The sequence below is a fragment of the Nerophis ophidion genome, linkage group LG09, assembly GCF_033978795.1.
Source record: "Nerophis ophidion isolate RoL-2023_Sa linkage group LG09, RoL_Noph_v1.0, whole genome shotgun sequence".
NCBI lineage: Eukaryota > Metazoa > Chordata > Actinopteri > Syngnathiformes > Syngnathidae > Nerophis > Nerophis ophidion.
The window spans coordinates 72568396-72588905 of record NC_084619.1 but is presented as its reverse complement, the minus strand read 5'-3'; the positions used below and the strand labels follow the sequence as shown (position 1 = coordinate 72588905).

The window sequence follows — 20510 nt, the reverse complement described above, 5'->3', positions numbered from 1 at the left end:
ACTTCAAAATGAATTATTGATTAAAGAATATGAACCAAGGATAAATACAAAACTAAATAATATAAAAAATAAATACATTAAAGAATAAAAACAGTTATAATTAGTTCAAAATCATTTAATAACTATTAGAAAAAATTAACCAATAAAAAAAAATCACATTAAAGATGATGAATCAAATAAAAAACTGTTGTAATTATCACAAAATAAATGAATAATTAATTTAAAAAAAAGATATGAGCCAATGATATTATACCAATAAAAATGCTATAATTACTTCAAAATGAATAATTGATTAAATAATATGAACCAAGGACGTATCAAAAACAAAATAATATAAAAATAAATACATTAAAGAATAAAAACAACTATATTAGCTCAAAATTGAATAATAACTAATAGAAAAAATGAGCCGATAAAAATATTAAAAAACAAATACATTAAAAATAATACATAAAATAAAAAACGGTTGTAATTATTAATAATAATATAATTACTTCAAAATGAATAATTTATTAAATAATACGAACCAAGGATATATCAAAAACTAAATAATAGAAAAAATAAATACATCAAAGAATAAAACAGTTATAATTAGCTCAAAATAAATTAATAACTAAAGAAAATACAAAAAAATCACATTAAAGATAATAAATAACAGAAAAAACTGTTGTATATATTACAAAATAAATTCATATTTAAATCTAGAAAAACATTTACAAAAAAATGAAAGCAAAATAATAAAATACATTTACAAATAAACTAAAAATAGTCTTAAATAATATATTAGAAAAGAAAAAAAAACACAGATAAAATTGAATCTCATTTTAGCCGGTGACCTTAATTGTTGACTTATTCCTCCAACTTATTCCTTTACGTCACAGTCGAGCACTAATTATTTCATTTATTACGTGTCATCCTATCAGTCTTCGGTGCATTTTTGCAAGCACGGATTTTCTTCGCACAACTTCCAACTTCTCCGTTAAAACCTGCAAAACTTGCAAATGCAAGCAGGCGAGGCGAAACAGAGCGCGAAGGACAGAAAGGAAGGAGAGCGTTCCGTCTTGTCGTGGGCGGAGAGCGCCCGGCCTCCTCGTTTAGGAGGAATTATTCCACCCTGTCATTACGGAGAGCTTATCTTCCCACTAAATCACCACCTCCACACTCAGGCGCTGACTCTTCAAGCTGCTAACCCGCCATTTAGACCTAAAACGTCAGCCGCTGTCGCTCTGATGGAGGGCGAGGCCGCGGAGGATGGCGTTGACTCGTGGTATCAGCGAGTCGCCGACCTGCAGAGGGCCAGGAGTCATTCATAAAAGAGGAAGAGGGCTCGGCCACGGAGCGGCATGCATATTTAGCGAGGGGGTTGCGGTTCACGGCCTTGTCTTGACATGTACACACACTTCAGACTCAACGAGGACTCAAAAACACACCAAAAAAACTATGACAATGACGGTTCTAAAGGGCCATGCAGGAAAGCGGGACTTGACACAAGAACAGGATCACAAATGAAGTCCCAAAAAGTTTGAATAAAGGACAGTTTAGACCAGGGGTCACCAACCTTTTTGAAACCAAGAGCTACTTCTTGGGTACTGAAGGGCTACCAGTTTGATACACACTTAAAAAAAATTGCCAGAAATAGCCAATTTGCTCAATTTATCTTTAATAAAGAAATCTATATATATATATATATATATATATATATATATATATATATATATATATATATCCATCCATCCATTTTCTACCGCTTATTCCCTTTCGGGGTCACGGGGGGGCGCTGGCGCCTATCTCAGCTACAATCGGGCGAAAGGCAGGGTACACCCTGGACAAGTCGCCACCTCTGCGATATATATATATATATATATATATATATATATATATATATATATATATATATGGCTTCACTGTGGCAGAGGGGTTAGTGCATCTGCCTCACAATACGAAGGTCCTGCAGTCCTGGGTTCAAATCCAGGCTCGGGATCTTTCTGTGTGGAGTTTGCATGTTCTCCCCGTGAATGCGTGGGTTCCCTCCGGGTACTCCGGCTTCCTCCCACTTCCAAAGACATGCACCTGGGGATAGGTTGATTGGCAACACTAAATGGTCCCTAGTGTGTGAATGTGAGTGTGAATGTTGTCTGTCTATCTGTGTTGGCCCTGTGATGAGGTGGCGACTTGTCCAGGGTGTACCCCGCCTTCCGCCCGATTGTAACTGAGATAGGCGCCAGGCCCCCCCCGCGACCCCAAAAGGGAATAAGCGGTAGAAAATGGATGGATGGATATATATATATGTAGGTGTGGGAAAAATCACAAGACTACTTCATCTCTACAGAAAAATCTCCTGATGATTGAGTTCCCCCCTCATGAAACAGTTCTGTAGAGATGAGGTAGTCTTGTGATTTTTCCCACACCTACATATTGCGCTCTACCACGGTATCGAGCACTATTCTCTGGATAATCCAATCAAGATATATATATATATATATATATATATATATATATATATCTATCCATCATCTTCCGCTTATCTGAGGTCGGGTCGCGGGGGCAACAGCCTAAGCAGGGAAGCCCAGACTTCCCTCTCCCCAGCCACTTCGTCTAGCTCTTCCCGGGGGATCCCGAGGCGTTCCCAGGCCAGCCGGGAGACATAGTCTTCCCAACGTGTCCTGGGTCTTCCCCGTGGCCTCCTACCGGTTGGACGTGCCCTAAACACCTCCCTAGGGAGGCGTTCGGGTGGCATCCTGACCAGATGCCCGAACCACCTCATCTGGCTCCTCTCCATGTGGAGGAGCAGCGGCTTTACTTTGAGTTCCTCCCGGATGGCAGAGCTTCTCACCCTATCTCTAAGGGAGAGACCTGGAAACTCATTTGGGCCGCTTGTACCCGTGATCTTATCCTTTCGGTCATGACCCAAAGCTCATGACCATAGGTGAGGATGGGAACGTAGATCGACCGGTAAATTGAGAGCTTTGCCTTCCGGCTCAGCTCCTTCTTCACCACAACGGATCGGTACAACGTCCGCATTACTGAAGACGCCGCACCGATGCGCCTGTCGATCTCACGATCCACTCTTCCCCCACTCGTGAACAAGACTCCTAGGTACTTGAACTCCTCCACTTGGGGCAGGGTCTCCTCCCCAACCCGGAGATGGCACTCCACCCTTTTCCGGGCGAGAACCATGGACTCGGACTTGGAGGTGCTGATTCTCATTCCGGTCGATTTGTCTTTAATAAATACATATATATATATATATATATATATATATATATATATATATATATATATATATATATATATATATATATATATATATATATATATGAAAATGGGTATTTCTGTCTGTCATTCCGTCATACAATTTTTTTCCTTTTACGCAAGGTTTTTTGTAGAGAATAAATGATAAAAAAAAACACTTAATTGAACGGTTTAAAAGAGGAGAAAACAGGAAAAAAATTTAAATTAAATTTTGAAAAATAGTTTATCTTCAATTTCGACTTTTTGAAATTCAAAATTCAACCGAAAAAAAAGAAGGGAAAAACAAGAAAAAAATAATTTATGCAACATCAATAGTCATTTTTCCTGATTAAGATTATTTTTTTAACTTTGATGACATGTTTTAAATAGGTTAAAATCCAATCTGCACTTTGTTAGAATATATAATAAATTGCACCAAGCTATATTTCTAAAAAAGACAAATCATTATTTTTTCTAGATTTTCCAGAACAAAAATTTTAAGAGAAATTAAAAAGACTTTCAAATAAGATTTAAATTTGATTCCACAGATTTTCTAAATTTGCCAGAATATTTTTTTTGAATTTCAATCATAATAAGTTTGAAGAAATATTTCACAAATATTCTTCGTTGAAAAAACAAAAACTAAAATTAAGAATTGAATTAAAATGTATTTATTATTCTTTACAATAAAAAAAAAATATTTACTTGAACATTGATTTAAATTGTCAGGAAAGAAGAGGAAGGAATTTAAAAGATAAAAAGTTATATGTGTTTAAAAATCCTAAAATCATTATTAAGGTTGAATTTTTTCTCTAAAATTGTCTTTCTGAAAGTTATAAGAAGCAAAGAGAAAAAATAAATCAATTTATTTAAACAAGTGAAGACCAAGCCTTTAAAATATTTTCTTGGATTTTCAAACTCTATTTGAGTTTTGTCTCTCTTAGAATTTAAAATGTCGAGCAAATCGACACCAGCTTGCTAGTAAATAAATACAATTTAAAAAATAGAGGCAGCTCACTGGTAAGTGCTGCTATTTGAGCTATTTTTAGAACAGGCCAGCGGGCGACTCATCTGGTCCTTACGGGCGACCTGGTGCCCGCGGGCACCGTGTTGGTGACCCCTGTTTTAGACCATAAAGGTGGTGTTTGGGTCTGTGAGACCCGTTTTCATTTTTTTATTAAAAGAAAAACGATACAATTGATCAATTTTTCAAACTGAGACTCATTGACTTTGGCTCATTTTCTGTGAAGTGAAGTGAATTATATTTATATAGCGCTTTTCTCTAGTGACTCAAAGCGCTTTACATAGTGAAACCCAATATCTAAGTTACATTTAAACCAGTGTGGGTGGCACTGGGAGCAGGTGGGTCAAGTGTCTTGCCCAAGGACACAACGGCAGTGACTAGGATGGCGGAAGCGGGAATCGAACCTGCAACCCTCAAGTTGCTGCCACAGACGCTCTACCAACCGAGCTATGCCGCCCTGTGAAGAACATATATCAGAATACATATTTAATGACCACACACCATACACCCCCCCGACACATTTCTATTACATATAAGATGTCCGGGTCCACTGGACCTGGGGCTAATAGAAGTGTGGAAATTGATGTTCTGTGTAACACACACACACACACACACACACACACACACACACACACACACACACACACACACACACACACACACACACACACACACACACACACACACACACAGAGTGTAGGTACACAGGACAACAGAGGGTCAAATGTGCGAGAAAATGAGAGCAGACAATGTTGACAAACAATGTTGCAACCTTCTGTGGGAACCACACCGTTTATGGGTCTGATGGACCCGTTTACATATTTAATGACCACACACCATACACCCCCTTGACACATTTCTATTACATATAAGATGTCCGGGTCAACTGGACCTGGGGCTAATAGAAGTGTGGAAATTGACGTTCTGTGTAACACACACACACACACACACACACACACACACACACACACACACACACACACACACACACACACACACACACACACACACACACACACACACACACAGACACAGAGTGTAGGTACACAGGACATCAGAGGGTAAAATGTGCGAGAAAATGAGAGCAGACAGCGTTGACCAACAATGTTGCAACCTTCTGTGGGAACCACACCGTTTATGGGTCTGATGGATCCGTTTACATATTTAATGACCACACACCATATCCCCCGACACATTTCTATTACATATAAGATGTCCGGGTCCACTGGACCTGGGGCTAATAGAAGTGTGGAAATTGATGTTCTGTGTAACACACACACACACACACACACACACACACACACCCACACCCACCCACACACACACACACACACACACACACACACACACACAGTGTAGGTACACAGGACACCAGAGGGTCAAATGTGCGAGAAAATGAGAGCAGACAGCGTTGACCAACAATGTTACAACCTTCTGTGGGAACCACACCGTTTATGGGTCTGATGGACCCGTTTACATATTTAATGACCACACACCATATCCCCCGACACATTTCTATTACATATAAGATGTCCGGGTCCACTGGACCTGGGGCTAATAGAAGTGTGGAAATTGATGTTCAGTAACACACACACACACACCCACACACACACAGACACACACACACACACACACACAGAGTGTAGGTACACAGGACACCAGAGGGTCAAATGTGCGAGAAAATGAGAGCAGACAGCGTTGACCAACAATGTTGCAACCTTCTGTGGGAACCACACCGTTTATGGGTCTGACGGACCCGTTTACATATTTAATGACCACACAAGGCTTGCCTTTACCGCATGCCTTTGGTAAGCGCCGGAGTGAGAAGAGGTGTTAAATTAATTAGCGCCCCGGCGGCAATTCAAGGAAATACGGTACTCGAATATCTCGATATAGCCATTTTCTGTATCGCACGGAGACAAACCCGCGATATATATCGAGTATATCGAGTATATCGATATATCGCCCAGCCTTTCAACCAACCGATCTTGCTCAGGTTTTTACAGACCAGTGCACCCGATTTCTTGTGACAGTTACAGCAGGTGTTCCTTGCATTTGTGTGAGAAATATCAAGTCGGTCTGACCTATCAGCTTAAATAATAGCGCATTTGTTTTTTGTCACAACTTGTGTTGAGGAGTCAAAGCCCAGCACAAGACAAACATTGCAGACAAGATGGCAGGACAGTTATTTACCGTGTCGGACCGGAGCAAACGCCGGCTGGCCCGTGAGTAAATAGTGCAACTGGAGAGATCTGGGAATAGACGCAGGGAGTGTTGAATGTCAGGATGTTTTCTCTTCCATCTTTGGCCCGCACTCGCCTTCCGTCCCTACGAATGTTGAGGATCGAATGGCAACTCCGGTGGAAAGTGATCATGTGCGGACAGGCCTCGCGCGCCGGACGGGAAGTGGAGAGAACGTAGGAGCGGTCGTACTTGGTCATGTTCTAGTTTTTCCTCGAGGAATCGGCCATTCCTAGAATGCGTGGCATTCCTAGAACGCTGTAGTCCGCAGTCCGGAGGAAATGCCTTTGCTCAAACCAAACAGGAAGCACTTATCGGCGATTGGCGATCCTCAAGTTAGCACAGCGATGCATTTAGGCGCCGTAAAAAAATCAGATTTTCTTGGTCATGTTCTTGTTTTTCCTCGAGGAATCGGCGTCGCGTTAAATCAACTTCCAGGAAGCGTGGCATTCCTAGAACGCTGTAGTCCGCAGTCCGGAGGAAATGCCTTTGCTCAAACCAAACAGGAAGCACTTATCGGCGATCCTCAAGTTAGCACAGCGATGCATTTAGGCGCGGTAAAAAAATCAGATTTTCTTGGTCATGTTCTAGTTTTTCCTCGAGGAATCGGCGTCGCGTTAAATTAACTTCCAGGAAGCGTGGCATTCCTAGAACGCTGTAGTCCGCAGTCCGGAGGAAATGCCTTTGCTCAAACCAAACAGGAAGCACTTATCGGCGATTGGCGATCCTCAAGTTAGCACAGCGATGCATTTAGGCGCCGTAAAAAAATCAGATTTTCTTGGTCATATTCTAGTTTTTCCTCGAGGAATCGGCGTCGCGTTAAATCAACTTCCAGGAAGCGTGGCATTCCTAGAACGCCGGAGTCTGCAGTCCAGAGGAAATGCCTTTGCTCAAACCAAACAGGAAGCACTTATCGGCGATTGGCGATCCTCAAGTTAGCACAGCGATGCATTTAGAAGGCGTAAAAAAAATCAGATTTCCTTGGTCATGTTCTAGTTTTTCCTCGAGGAATCGGCGTCGCGTTAAATCAACTTCCAGGAAGCGTGGCATTCCTAGAACGCCGGAGTCCGCAGTCCGGAGGAAATGCCTTTGCTAAAACCAAACAGGAAGCACTTATCGGCGATCCTCAAGTTAGCACAGCGATGCATTTAGGCGCCATAAAAAAATCCGATTTTCTTGGTCATGTTTTAGTTTTTCCTCGAGGAACCGGCGTCGCGTTAAATCAACTTCCAGGAAGCGTGGCATTCCTAGAACGCTGGAGTCCGCAGTCCGGAGGAAATGCCTTTGCTCAAACAAAACAGGAAGCACTTATCGGCGATCCTCAAGTTAGCACAGCGATGCATTTAGGCGCCGTAAAAAAATCAGATTTCTTGGTCATGTTCTAGTTTTTCCTCGAGGAATCGGCGTCGCGTTAAATCAACTTCCAGGAAGCGTGGCATTCCTAGAACGCTGGAGTCCGCAGTCCGGAGGAAATGCCTTTGCGCAAACAAAACAGGAAGCACTTATCGGCGATCCTCAAGTTAGCACAGCGATGCATTTAGGCGCCGTAAAAAAATCAGATTTTCTTGGTCGTGTTCTAGTTTTTCCTCGAGGAATCGGCGTCGCGTTAAATTAACTTCCAGGAAGCTTGGCATTCCTAGAACGCTGTAGTCCGCAGTCCGGAGGAAATGCCTTTGCGCAAACCAAACAGGAAGCACTTATCGGCGATTGGCGATCCTCAAGTTAGCACAGCGATGCATTTAGGCGGCGTAAAAAAAATCAGATTTCCTTGGTCATGTTCTAGTTTTTCCTCGAGGAATCGGCGTCGCGTTAAATCAACTTCCAGGAAGTGTGGCATTCCTAGAACGCTGGAGTCCGCAGTCCGGAGGAAATGCCTTTGCTAAAACCAAACAGGAAGCACTTATCGGCGATCCTCAAGTTAGCACAGCGATGCATTTAGGCGCCGTAAAAAAATCAGATTTTCTTGGTCATGTTCTAGTTTTTCCTCGAGGAAGCGGCGTCGCGTTAAATCAACTTCCAGGAAGCGTGGCATTCCTAGAACGCCGGAGTCCGCAGTCTGGAGGAAATGCCTTCGCGCAAACCAAACAGGAAGCACTTATCGGCGATTGGCGATCCCCAAGTTAGCACAGCGATGCATTTAGGCGCCGTAAAAAAATCAGATTTTCTTGGTCATGTTCTAGTTTTTCCTCGAGGAATCGGCGTCGCGTTAAATCAACTTCCAGGAAGCGTGGCATTCCTAGAACGCTGGAGTCCGCAGTCCGGAGGAAATGCCTTTGCTCAAACCAAACAGGAAGCACTTATCGGCCATCCTCAAGTTAGCACAGCGATGCATTTAGGCGCCGTAAAAAAATCAGATTTTCTTGGTCATGTTCTAGTTTTTCCTCGAGGAATCGGCGTCGCGTTAAATCAACTTCCAGGAAGCGTGGCATTCCTAGAACGCCGGAGTCCGCAGTCCGGAGGAAATGCCTTTGCTCAAACCAAACAGGAAGCACTTATCGGCGATTGGCGATCCTCAAGTTAGCACAGCGATGCATTTAGGCGCCGTAAAAAAATCTGATTTTCTTGGTCATGTTCTAGTTTTTCCTCGAGGAATCGGCGTCGCGTTAAATCAACTTCCAGGAAGCGTGGCAGTCCTAGAACGCCGGAGTCCGCAGTCCGGAGGAAATGCCTTTGCGCAAACCAAACAGGAAGCACTTATCGGCGATCCTCAAGTTAGCACAGCGATGCATTTAGGCGCCGTAAAAAAATCAGATTTTCTTGGTCATGTTCTAGTTTTTCCTCGAGGAATCGGCGTCGCGTTAAATCAACTTCCAGGAAGCGTGGCATTCCTAGAACGCCGGAGTCCGCAGTCCGCAGGAAATGCCTTTGCGCAAACAAAACAGGAAGCACTTATCGGCGATTGGCGATCCTCAAGTTAGCACAGCGATGCATTCAGGCGGCGTAAAAAAATCAGATTTTCTTGGTCATGTTCTAGTTTTTCCTCGAGGAATCGGCGTCGCGTTAAATCAACTTCCAGGAAGCGTGGCATTCCTAGAACGCCGGAGTCCGCAGTCCGGAGGAAATGCCTTTGCGCAAACAAAACAGGAAGCACTTATCGGCGATTGGCTATCCTCAAGTTAGCACAGCGATGCATTTAGGCGGCGTAAAAAAATCTGATTTTCTTGGTCATGTTCTAGTTTTTCCTCGAGGAATCGGCGTCGCGTTAAATCAACTTCCAGGAAGCGTGGCATTCCTAGAACGCTGGAGTCCGCAGTCCGGAGGAAATGCCTTTGCGCAAACAAAACAGGAAGCACTTATCGGCGAACCTCAAGTTAGCACAGCGATGCATTTAGGCGCCGTAAAAAAATCAGATTTTCTTGGTCATGTTCTTGTTTTTCCTCGAGGAATCGGCGTCGCGTTAAATCAACTTCCAGGAAGCGTGGCATTCCTAGAACGCTGTAGTCCGCAGTCCGGAGGAAATGCCTTTGCTAAAACCAAACAGGAAGCACTTATCGGCGATCCTCAAGTTAGAGCAGCGATGCATTTAGGCGCCGTAAAAAAATCAGATTTTCTTGGTCATGTTCTAGTTTTTCCTCGAGGAATCGGCGTCGCGTTAAATCAACTTCCAGGAAGCGTGGCATTCCTAGAACGCTGGAGACCGCAGTCCGGAGGAAATGCCTTTGCGCAAACAAAACAGGAAGCACTTATCGGCGATCCTCAAGTTAGCACAGCGATGCCTTTAGGCGCCGTAAAAAAATCTGATTTTCTTGGTCATGTTCTAGTTTTTCCTCGAGGAATCGGCGTCGCGTTAAATCAACTTCCAGGAAGCGTGGCATTCCTAGAACGCTGTAGTCCGCAGTCCGGAGGAAATGCCTTTGCTCAAACAAAACAGGAAGCACTTATCGGCGATCCTCAAGTTAGCACAGCGATGCATTTAGGCGCCGTAAAAAAATCAGATTTTCTTGGTCATGTTCTTGTTTTTCCTCGAGGAATCGGCGTCGCGTTAAATCAACTTCCAGGAAGTGTGGCATTCCTAGAACGCCACGCTTATCGGCGATTGGTGATCCTCAAGTTAGCACAGCGATGCATTTAGGCGCCGTAAAAAAATCCGATTTTCTTGGTCATGTTCTAGTTTTTCCTCGAGGAATCGGCGTCGCGTTAAATCAACTTCCAGGAAGCGTGGCATTCCTAGAACGCTGTAGTCCGCAGTCCGGAGGAAATGCCTTTGCTCAAACCAAACAGGAAAGCACTTATCGGCGATCCTCAAGTTAGCACAGCGATGCATTTAGGCGCCGTAAAAAAATCAGATTTTGTTGGTCATGTTCTTGTTTTTCCCCGAGGAATCGGGGTCGCGTTAAATCAACTTCCAGGAAGCGTGGCATTCCTAGAACGCTGTAGTCCGCAGTCCGGAGGAAATGCCATTACGCGAACAAAACAGGAAGCACTTATCGGCGATCCTCAAGTTAGCACAGCGATGCATTTAGGCGCCGTAAAAAAAATCAGATTTTCTTGGTCATGTTCTAGTTTTTCCTCGAGGAACCGGCGTCGCGTTAAATCAACTTCCAGGAAGCGTGGCATTCCTAGAACGCTGTAGTCCGCAGTCCGGAGGAAATGCCTTTGCGCAAACAAAACAGGAAGCACTTATCGGCGATCCTCAAGTTAGCACAGCGATGCATTTAGGCGCCGTAAAAAAAATCTGATTTTCTTGGTCATGTTCTAGTTTTTCCTCGAGGAACCGGCGTCGCGTTAAATCAACTTCCAGGAAGCGTGGCATTCCTAGAACGCTGTAGTCCGCAGTCCGGAGGAAATGCCTTTGCGCAAACAAAACAGGAAGCACTTATCGGCGATCCTCAAGTTAGCACAGCGGTGCATTTAGGCGCCATAAAAAATCCGATTTTCTTGGTCATGTTTTAGTTTTTCCTCGAGGAACCGGCGTCGCGTTAAATCAACTTCCAGGAAGCGTGGCATTCCTAGAACGCCGGAGTCCGCAGTCCGGAGGAAATGCCTTTGCGCAAACAAAACAGGAAGCACTTATCGGCGATCCTCAAGTTAGCACAGCGATGCATTTAGGCGCCGTAAAAAAATCTGATTTTCTTTTGCCCTCAAGTGACAGAGAACTGAAACAGAACTGCTCGAAAGTGCTTCAAATCTGGTCTTTTGACATCAAAAGGTAGTCCAAATCCGATTGGAATCTGGTCCTTTCAAATGTTACTTCAGAGTAAACTAGGGCTGGGCGATATATCGCGGGTTTGTCTCTGTGCGATACAGAAAATGACTATATCGTGATATTGGAGTATACGTTCTCACGCAGTTGCTTTTAGCTGCGGGCATTACACTGCAGGCCAGGGGTCGGGAACCTTTATGACTAAAAGAGCCAAGACGCCAAATTTTTTTAAATGTATTTACTTAAGAGCCATATAATATTTTTTTTAACACTGAACACAACTAAACGCGTGCATTTTTACGTAAGACCAACATTTATAGAGTATAATAGGTCTCTTATTCTTTGTAATAACATTGTTATTCTGAAGCTAAATGTGGAGGGGCGTGGCCTGCGGGCCTGCAGCGAAGCGGGGTGTTGCCAGGATCGGCTTTGAATTCAGCGACAGGTGTGTAGAAGGCCCACCTGAGCCTTGTTGTCTAATCATTTGTTATAAGCAGCAGCCAGGAGGAGAGACGGGGTTGGGGCTGGAGCCAGAGTGCGAGCGAGAACGAAAATACATAAAAACAAGACGAAAATGTCTGCCAGAGACGAGATCCAATCGGATACTCATTTCGTTAGGAAGAGGCGGGAGGAGTTGGGAAGAGAACCAATCAGAGCGACGTGGTGAGGAAGTGACGTAAAGGTAGTTTGCGTTTGAGACTGAATGCGCTGCAGAAGACAACATGTCAACGCCGGGGAGGAAGAGGAGAGAGGACAAGAACAAGAAAGTTTGATCATATTACGCCAGTACTGTATACACCTTTATATACATATATACATACATATATACCTATACTGTATATACCTTTATATACATATATACATACATATATACCTATACTGTATATACCTTTATATACATATATACATACATATATACCTATACTGTATATACCTTTATATACATATATACATACATATATACCTATACTGTATATACCTTTATATACATATATACATACATATATACCTATACTGTATATACCTTTATATACATATATACATACATATATACCTATACTGTATATACCTTTATATACATATATACCTATACTGTATATACATATATACATACATATATACCTATACAGTATATACCTTTATATACATATATACATACATATATACCTATACTGGCTTCCTGTGCACTTAAGATGTGACTTTAAAGTTTTACTACTTACGTATAAAATACTACACGGTCTAGCTCCATCCTATCTTGCCGATTGTATTGTACCATATGTCCCGGCAAGAAATCTGCCTTCAAAAGACTCCGGCTTATTAGTGATTCCTAGAGCCCAAAAAAAGTCTGCGGGCTATAGAGCGTTTTCCGTTCGGGCTCCAGTACTCTGGAATGCCCTCCCGGTAACAGTTCGAGATGCTACCTCAGTAGAAGCATTTAAGTCTCACCTTAAAACTCATTTGTATACTCTAGCCTTTAAATAGACCTCCTTTTTAGACCAGTTGATCTGCCGCTTCTTTTCTTTTTTCTCCTATGTCCCCCCCTCCCTTGTGGAGGGGGTCCGGTCCGATGACCATGGATGAAGTACTGGCTGTCCAGAGTCGGGACCCAGGATGGACCGCTCGCCTGTGTATCGGTTGGGCACATCTCTACGCTGTTGATCCGCCTCCGCTTGAGATGGTTTCCTGTGGACGGGACTCTCGCTGCTGTCTTGGATCCGCTTTGAACTGAACTCTCGCGGCTGTGTTGGAGCCACTATGGATTGAACTTTCACAGTATCATGTTAGACCCGCTCGACATCCATTGCTTTCGGTCCCCTAGAGAGGGGGGTTGCCCACATCTGAGGTCCTCTCCAAGGTTTCTCATAGTCAGCATTGTCACTGGCGTCCCACTGGATGTGATTTTCCCTTGCCCTTTTGTGGGTTCTTCCGAGGATGTTGTAGTCGTAATGATTAGTGCAGTCCTTTGAGACATTTGTGATTTGGGACTATATAAATAAACATTGATTGATTGATTCATGGTGTGCACTTTTGCCCCATCGCTTTTTGTTACACTTTCTGGACTTATTAAATTTTCCTTGTTTTGTAATTCTACCTGGGGTCACCCCCACTTGATCAAATCCTAACAGATTTTTTGTTTTTCTTTCAACAAATTGGCCTAAAACGACATGACCGTTTAGGGCCACAGCACCACCTGTTGCTCTGGCATGCACACGACAGCCTGAGGTTTATTTCACAGTGCCAGCAGTGATTTTTTTTTTTTTTGTATGGACCCCGGAGTGATTTGAAGTCTCGCCTGCTGTGAAACGTCAAACCAAAGCGGCGCGGATTTGCCGCAGCGGCACAGGCACACGTGACGGCGAGTGCCAGAGAAGGAATCCGCCCTCAGTACATTAGCTCCATCCAACGGATGCCACGCACATATTGCAGCGCTGTTATCGCCGGCAGCGCAGGCACCTTGACTCCCTTCCCGACAGCGCGGCGGTGATGAGCTTTGATAGCAGACATGTAAAAAAAAAGTGCATGCAGTTCTGTCGCGTTTGAGGCCGATAAAACACAGACAAAAGACTACATGACAATTTGCAGCCACAGACACAGCAGCCCTATGAGACAATGTGTGGGATGATTAAAGGCAACATCTGCAACACACTGCCAGGTAAATCTATGCCGTGTGGGCGCTAAATATTATGCAAACGAGAAAAATGGAAGGATAACAAAAATAAAAAAATCCCGCGGATGAGGGGGGGAGTCATGCTGATTGCGGGAATGGAATGGAAGCCATTTAAGCAGTGATACCCCCCTCCCCTAAAGGCCTACTGGAACCCACTACTAGCGACCACGCAGTCTGATAGTTTATATATCAATGATGAAATATTAACATTGCAACACATGCCAATACGGCCTTTTTAGTTTACTAAATTGCAATTTTAAATTTCGCACAGAAGTATCCTGCTGAGACGTGGCGGTATGATGACGTGTGCGCGTGAGGTCACCGTTCCCAGCTATAAGTCGTCTGTTTTCATGGCATGATTCCACAGTATTCTGGACATCTGTGTTGCTGAATCTTTGGCAATTTGTTCAATGAATAATGGAGACGTCAAAGAAGAAAGCTGTAGGTGGGAAGCGGTGTATTGCGACCGCCTTTAGCAACACAAACACAGCCGGTGTTTCATTGTTTACATTCCCGAAAGATGACGGTGAAGCTTTACTATGGAACAGAGCGGTCGAGCGAACACGGTTGGATTGGACCACACACACAAAATACAGTGTATAGCTCGGTTGGTAGAGCGGCCGTGCCAGCAACTTGAGGGTTGCAGGTTCGATCCCCGCTTCCGCCTTCCTAGTCAATGCCGTTGTGTCCTTGGGCAAGACACTTTACCCACCTGCTCCCAGTGCCACCCACACTGGTTTAATTGTAACTTAGGTATTGGGTTTCACAATGTAAAGCGCTTTGAGTCACTTGAAGAAAAAGCGCTATATAAATATAAGTCACTTCACTTCGCTATATAAATATAAGTCACTATTATACAGCAATCATTTCGAAAGATCGTGTTCCGAAGAGGGTCCCTTGCGAAGGGCATAGATGGGCGTCGACTGGTGCTGAAGAAAGGTGCGGGGCCGACCTTCAGGTTGTACAGGTTCGACCATATAATCTCACTAAAACAAAAGTAACACAATTAGCAGATAAGGGATTTTTCAGAATTATCCGAGTAAATTTGTCTAATAACATCTGAATCGCTCCCACTATATTGTCTTTTTTTTTTCTAGTCCTTCACTCTCACTTTCCTCATCCAGAAATCTTTCATCCTCGCTCAAATGAATGTTGAAATCGTCGCTTTCTCGGTCCGAATCGCTCTCGCTGCTGGTGGCCATGATTGTAAACAATGTTCAGATGTGAGGAGCTCCACAACCCGTCTTTTTTTTTCTAGTCCTTCACTCTCACTTTCCTCATCCAGAAATCTTTCATCCTCGCTCAAATTAATGTTGAAATCGTCGCTTTCTTGGTACGAATCGCTCTCGCTGCTGGTGGCCATGATTGTAAACAATGTTCAGATGTGAGGAGCTCCACAACCCGTCTTTTTTTTTTCTAGTCCTTCACTCTCACTTTCCTCATCCAGAAATCTTTCATCCTCGCTCAAATTAATGTTGAAATCGTCGCTTTCTTGGTACGAATCGCTCTCGCTGCTGGTGGCCATGATTGTAAACAATGTTCAGATGTGAGGAGCTCCACAGCCCGTCTTTTTTTTTTCTAGTCCTTCACTCTCACTTTCCTCATCCACAAATCTTTCATAATCGCTCAAATTAATGTTGAAATCGTCGCTTTCTCGGTACGAATCGCTCTCGCTGCTGGTGGCCATGATTGTAAACAATGTTCAGATGTGAGGAGCTCCACAACCCGTCTTTTTTTTTTCTAGTCCTTCACTCTCACTTTCCTCATCCAGAAATCTTTCATCCTCGCTCAAATTAATGTTGAAATCGTCGATTTCTTGGTACGAATCGCTCTCGCTGCTGGTGGCCATGATTGTAAACAATGTTCAGATGTGAGGAGCTCCACAACCCGTCTTTTTTTTTTCTAGTCCTTCACTCTCACTTTCCTCATCCACGAATCTTTCATCATCGCTCAAATTAATGTTGAAATCGTCGCTTTCTCGGTCCGAATCGCTCTCGCTGCTGGTGGCCATGATTGTAAACAATGTTCAGATGTGAGGAGCTCCACAACCCGTCTTTTTTTTTTCTAGTCCTTCATTCTCAGTTCCCTCATCCACAAATCTTTCATCCTCGCTCAAATTAATGTTGTAATCGTCGCTTTCTCGGTCCGAATCGCTCTCGCTGCTGGTGGCCATGATTGTAAACAATGTTCAGATGTGAGGAGCTCCACAACCCGTCTTTTTTTTTTCTAGTCCTTCACTCTCAGTTTCCTCATCCACAAATCTTTCATCCTCGCTCAAATTAATGTCGAAATCGTCGCTTTCTCGGTCCGAATCGCTCTCGCTGCTGGTGGCCATGATTGTAAACAATGTTCGGATGTGAGGAGCTCCACAACCCGTCTTTTTTTTTTCTAGTCCTTCACTCTCACTTTCCTCATCCAGAAATCTTTCATCCTCGCTCAAATTAATGTTGAAATCGTCGCTTTCTCGGTCCGAATCGCTCTCGCTGCTGGTGGCCATGATTGTAAACAATGTTCAGATGTGAGGAGCTCCACAACCCGTCTTTTTTTTTTCTAGTCCTTCACTCTTACTTTCCTCATCCACAAATCTTTCATCCTCGCTCAAATTAATGTTGAAATCGTCGCTTTCTTGGTACGAATCGCTCTCGCTGATGGTGGCCATGATTGTAAACAATGTTCAGATGTGAGGAGCTCCACAACCCGTCTTTTTTTTTTCTAGTCCTTCACTCTCACTTTCCTCATCCACAAATCTTTCATAATCGCTCAAATTAATGTTGAAATCGTCGCTTTCTCGGTACGAATCGCTCTCGCTGCTGGTGGCCATGATTGTAAACAATGTTCAGATGTGAGGAGCTCCACAACCCGTCTTTTTTTTCTTCTAGTCCTTCACTCTCACTTTCCTCATCCAGAAATCTTTCATCCTCGCTCAAATTAATGTTGAAATCGTCGCTTTCTCGGTACGAATCGCTCTCGCTGCTGGTGGCCATGATTGTAAACAATGTTCAGATGTGAGGAGCTCCACAACCCGTCTTTTTTTTTCTAGTCCTTCACTCTCACTTTCCTCATCCAGAAATCTTTCATCCTCGCTCAAATTAATGTTGAAATCGTCGCTTTCTCGGTCCGAATCGCTCTCGCTGCTGGTGGCCATGATTGTAAGCAATGTTCAGATGTGAGGAGCTCCACAACCCGTGACGTCACGCGCACATCGTCTGCTACTTCCGGTACAGGCAAAGCTTTTTTATTAGCGACCAAAAGTTGCGAACTTTATCGTGGATGTTCTCTACTAAATCCTTTCAGCAAAAATATGGCAATATGGCGAAATTATCAAGTATGACACATAGAATGGACCTGCTATCCCCGTTTAAATAAGAACATCTCATTTCAGTAGGCCTTTAAGGGAAGAGCATATCAAATGTGCTTGAAGGAAGAACAACTTCAACCAGAATAAAACTACTAACACCTTTTACAGAGCTGTAAATGTGTCAAAATGTGCTTTTTTTTCCCCTTTTTTTTTTTGCCTGCGTTCACCTGCACTGGTAGAACACACTTTTCTTTGACTGAATGTCATCCGTGACCTCTGGCAGGACACCAGACACACAGAGACGAGGGCGGGTATGGGGATGGATGGATGCTGGACAGAGAACAGGTGGCGATGGAAGGGGAGTGGGCGGGGGTCCCTGCCCCCCTTCCAGTGGGGAATGTATTTATGCATGTGTGTATGCCACAAGCCAAGAGATGCTGCAGCCAGGAAGAGAGGGGAGCTCTACCTGAGTCAGTCTGACATCTCCTGCAGGTGCTGGTTTCTGTGGGGGTTCAAATATGCACATTTTTTAATCAGAAGTCAGCATGGACACCAAACAATAATGCACAATGACAACCGAGGGCGGGGCAAAAGGTCGCCGCCGCTCCAATGGGGGGGAGGGAGGTGGGGGGTGGTGGGGTGGGGTGACGGCGGTTTAAATGTGGCGAGTGCAGGATGTGGATGTGGGCCAAAGAAAAAGGACGGGGGCGAGTTTCCTGATCAAGCTTACTGGAAATGCTACTTAGGAGATGACAAAATAAAAAGGCAGAAATCCTAAAAAAATTCACTTGCATTTGCCCAAAAAAAAAAAAAAGGTAATAGATCACAACATAATATAGCAACCTGTGCAAATATGCCCCTTGGGGGGGGGGGGGGGGGGGGGGGGGGGGGCTGTTTGCACTGTCGGGATGACAACAAAATATTTGGACTACCGTATTTCCTTGAATTCCCGCCGGGGCGCTAATTAATTTAAAACCTCTTGTCACTCCGGCGTTTACCAAAGGCATGCGGTAAATTTAAGCCTGCGCTTATAAATTTGAGTGTGATGTAAGGATACCATTATGAAAAGCACATTTAATAAAAAAAAAAAAAAAACCTTATTATGGTCTTAGCTTTACTTATAAATGAAGTCCACGCGCAGCTCCTTCTGATCAAAAGCATCGATAACTTGTTTATAGTGAAGTGAATTATATTTATGTAGCGCTTTTCTCAAGTGACTCAAAGCGCTTTACATAGTGAAACCCAATATCTAAGTTACGTGTAAACCAGGGTGGGTGGCACTGGGAGCAGGTGGGTAAAGTGTCTTGCCCAAGGACACAACGGCAGTGACTAGGATGGCGGAAGCGGGAATCGAACCTGCAACCCTCAAGTTGCTGGCACGGCCACTCTACCAACCGAGCTATACCGGTTATAGAAGTCTTCCTCATCTTTCTTCAGTTTTAAAAGTCTCTCTGTCTGGATGGAGATCTTCCTTTATTACCCCCTGCTTCGAATTGAAAGTCCAGTTTAGAAAACTGTTTTATTTTAGATATGTAATCCTCCATGTTAAAAGTGCAAGCGGGAGGAAAAAATAAACGATCGCTGCTCACTCTTGCTGCTTGTTGTCACTTCTTCTGCAGCCGAGTAGTCGCAAGAAGGATCACTAGCGCCCTCTACCACCAGGAGGCGGGAGTCATTCAATGACTCATATTTGACACACGCAGCTATGGTATATTAATAAAACATAGCTGCTTACTGTTCTTTTTAGCATATTCAATAGCTTGGACCTTAAATCCTACTGAATAGCTCTTAATCTTCTTCCCTTTATGCGATTTGAAATGATTGAAATCAGCCTCCTCCGTTTTGAAAATGATGACAGGTGAAGTGTCACTCGTGACGTGACGAGTTTGACCCGGCGGAAATTCTAGACATGCGCTAATAAAAATAATATTTTGCGAGACGAGTTTGACCCGGCAGTAATTCTAGTCAGGCGCATACTATATACCCGGCGGCAATTCAAGGAAATATGGTATGTTAAAGTTAAAGTACCCATGATAGTCAGACACACACACTAGGTGTGGCGAAATTATTCTCCTGCATTTGACCCATCACCCTTGATCACCCCCTGGGAGCTGAGGGGAGCAGTGAGCAGCAGCGGTGGCCGCGCCCGGGAATCATTTTTGGTGATTTGACCCCCAATTCCGACCCTTGACGCTGAGTGCCAAGCAGGTGAGGAATTATTACGTCAAACCAATTAATACGGCAATATAGTGAAGTGAAGTGAATTATATTTATATAGCGCTTTTCTCTAGTGACTCAAAGCGCTTTACATAGTGAAACCCAACATTTAAGTTACATTTAAACCAGTGTGGGTGGCACTGGGAGCAGGTGGGTAAAGTGTCTTGCCCAAGGACACAACGGCAGTGACTAGGATGGCGGAAGCGGGAATCGAACCTGCAACCCTCAAGTTGCTGGCACAGCCACTCTACCAACCGAGCTATACCGCCCCACATAGAAAAAAACCAAAAAAATTGCAGCCGGGTTCGGGTGAGCAAATCAAGCGCTCCTTTTCTCCGACTTGTCGTGCTGCAAAACTTCTACCAAGCTCGTTGTAAAGAAATGTGCAAAAAAACCAAAAAAAAAGTCTGTCGTGTAGACTTTTCGTGCGCGATGTACGCCAAATGTTCGGCAAACATTCCATGAGGAGTGGGAAAAAACATCACGCTTCAACACATCAAACCTTACCAGCCACTTAAAATCGCTACCATGGTGTTTTGTGCAGAATCTGCACCCAAAGAAAATTGCAAAAAAAGATACGCAGAAGCTTAAGTTAAAACTATCCTATTTTCCCAACTATAAGATGATTTTTCAAACGCTTTGAACCCTGCGGCTTATGAAACGGTGCCGCTAAATAATGGATTTTTCT

The 20510-nt window shown here is 43.7% G+C and overlaps 1 protein-coding gene across 6 annotated transcripts in view; it reads right to left on the bottom strand.

Moving 5' to 3' along the window:
* The window catches only part of LOC133559717 (zinc finger MIZ domain-containing protein 1-like), a 493896-nt gene that overhangs the window by 50188 nt on the left and 423198 nt on the right, over positions 1–20510 (bottom strand). For 4 of the 6 annotated variants that reach the window (XM_061911751.1, XM_061911754.1, XM_061911752.1 and 1 more), the window contains one exon: positions 18072–18107. The exons of the other annotated variants lie outside the window; for them this stretch is intronic. In XM_061911751.1, the coding sequence (XP_061767735.1) occupies positions 18072–18107 (36 nt within the window). The remainder of the gene's footprint in view (positions 1–18071; positions 18108–20510) is intronic. 6 annotated transcript variants of the gene reach the window in all.